We start from the raw sequence: 912 nt of genomic DNA on the forward strand, positions 1-912 counted from the left end.
GAAGAATGGCCTATTTGTGATTGTCTTATTTCTTTCCATTCTAAAGGTTTTCCATTAGAAAAAGCTATTAGGTATGCTGAGCTGAGAAATCCTCTAGTTATTAATCATCTACCTACTCAATTTGCTTTACAAGATAGAAGACAAGTTTATTCAATTTTGGAGTCTGAAGGAATTTTAATTCCTAGATATGCTGTTTTAGATAGAGAATCACAGGATCCTAATTTGCATGAGCTCATTGAATCAGAAGATCATGTTGAAATAAATGGAGTAGTGTTTAACAAACCATTTGTCGAAAAACCAGTATCAGCTGAGGATCATAATATTTATATTTACTATCCCACTTCAGCAGGAGGAGGTAGTCAACGATTATTTCGAAAAATAGGCAGTCGTAGTAGTGTGTATTCACCTGAATCTAGAGTTCGAAAGACCGGTTCCTTTATTTATGAAGATTTTATGCCAACTGATGGTACTGATGTTAAAGTTTATACTGTAGGGCCTGATTATGCACATGCAGAAGCTCGAAAGTCGCCAGCTTTAGATGGTAAAGTTGAAAGAGACGCTGAAGGTAAAGAAATTAGGTATCCTATTATTCTTAGCAATTCAGAAAAAATGATATCTCGTAAAGTATGTCTTGCATTTAAGCAAACAGTTTGCGGTTTTGATTTACTGCGAGCAAATGGAAAGTCATTCGTTTGTGATGTTAATGGTTTTAGTTTTGTAAAGAATTCAAATAAATACTATGACGATTGTGCTAAAATATTAGGCAATATGATTCTAAGAGAACTTGCGCCAACTCTTCACATTCCATGGTCAGTTCCTTTCCAGTTAGACGATCCACCCATAGTGCCAACAACTGTAGGTAAGATGATGGAGCTCCGATGTGTAGTAGCTGTAATCAGACACGGCGATCGA

General features: G+C 36.0%; 1 protein-coding gene across 1 annotated transcript; it reads left to right on the top strand.

Moving 5' to 3' along the window:
• Positions 1–4: 4 nt before the first annotated feature.
• LOC126909637 (inositol hexakisphosphate and diphosphoinositol-pentakisphosphate kinase-like) lies at positions 5–909 on the top strand (the record flags this gene model as incomplete). The annotated part of the gene is made up of 1 exon (XM_050692073.1): positions 5–909. A coding segment is annotated over one exon (905 nt), but the record flags the coding sequence as incomplete, so codon positions are not given.
• Between the last annotated feature and the right edge of the window lie 3 nt (positions 910–912).

Source organism: Daktulosphaira vitifoliae, unplaced genomic scaffold, assembly GCF_025091365.1.
Source record: "Daktulosphaira vitifoliae isolate Bord-2020 unplaced genomic scaffold, ASM2509136v1 Scaffold_732, whole genome shotgun sequence".
In the NCBI taxonomy this organism is placed as follows: Eukaryota; Metazoa; Arthropoda; class Insecta; order Hemiptera; family Phylloxeridae; genus Daktulosphaira; species Daktulosphaira vitifoliae.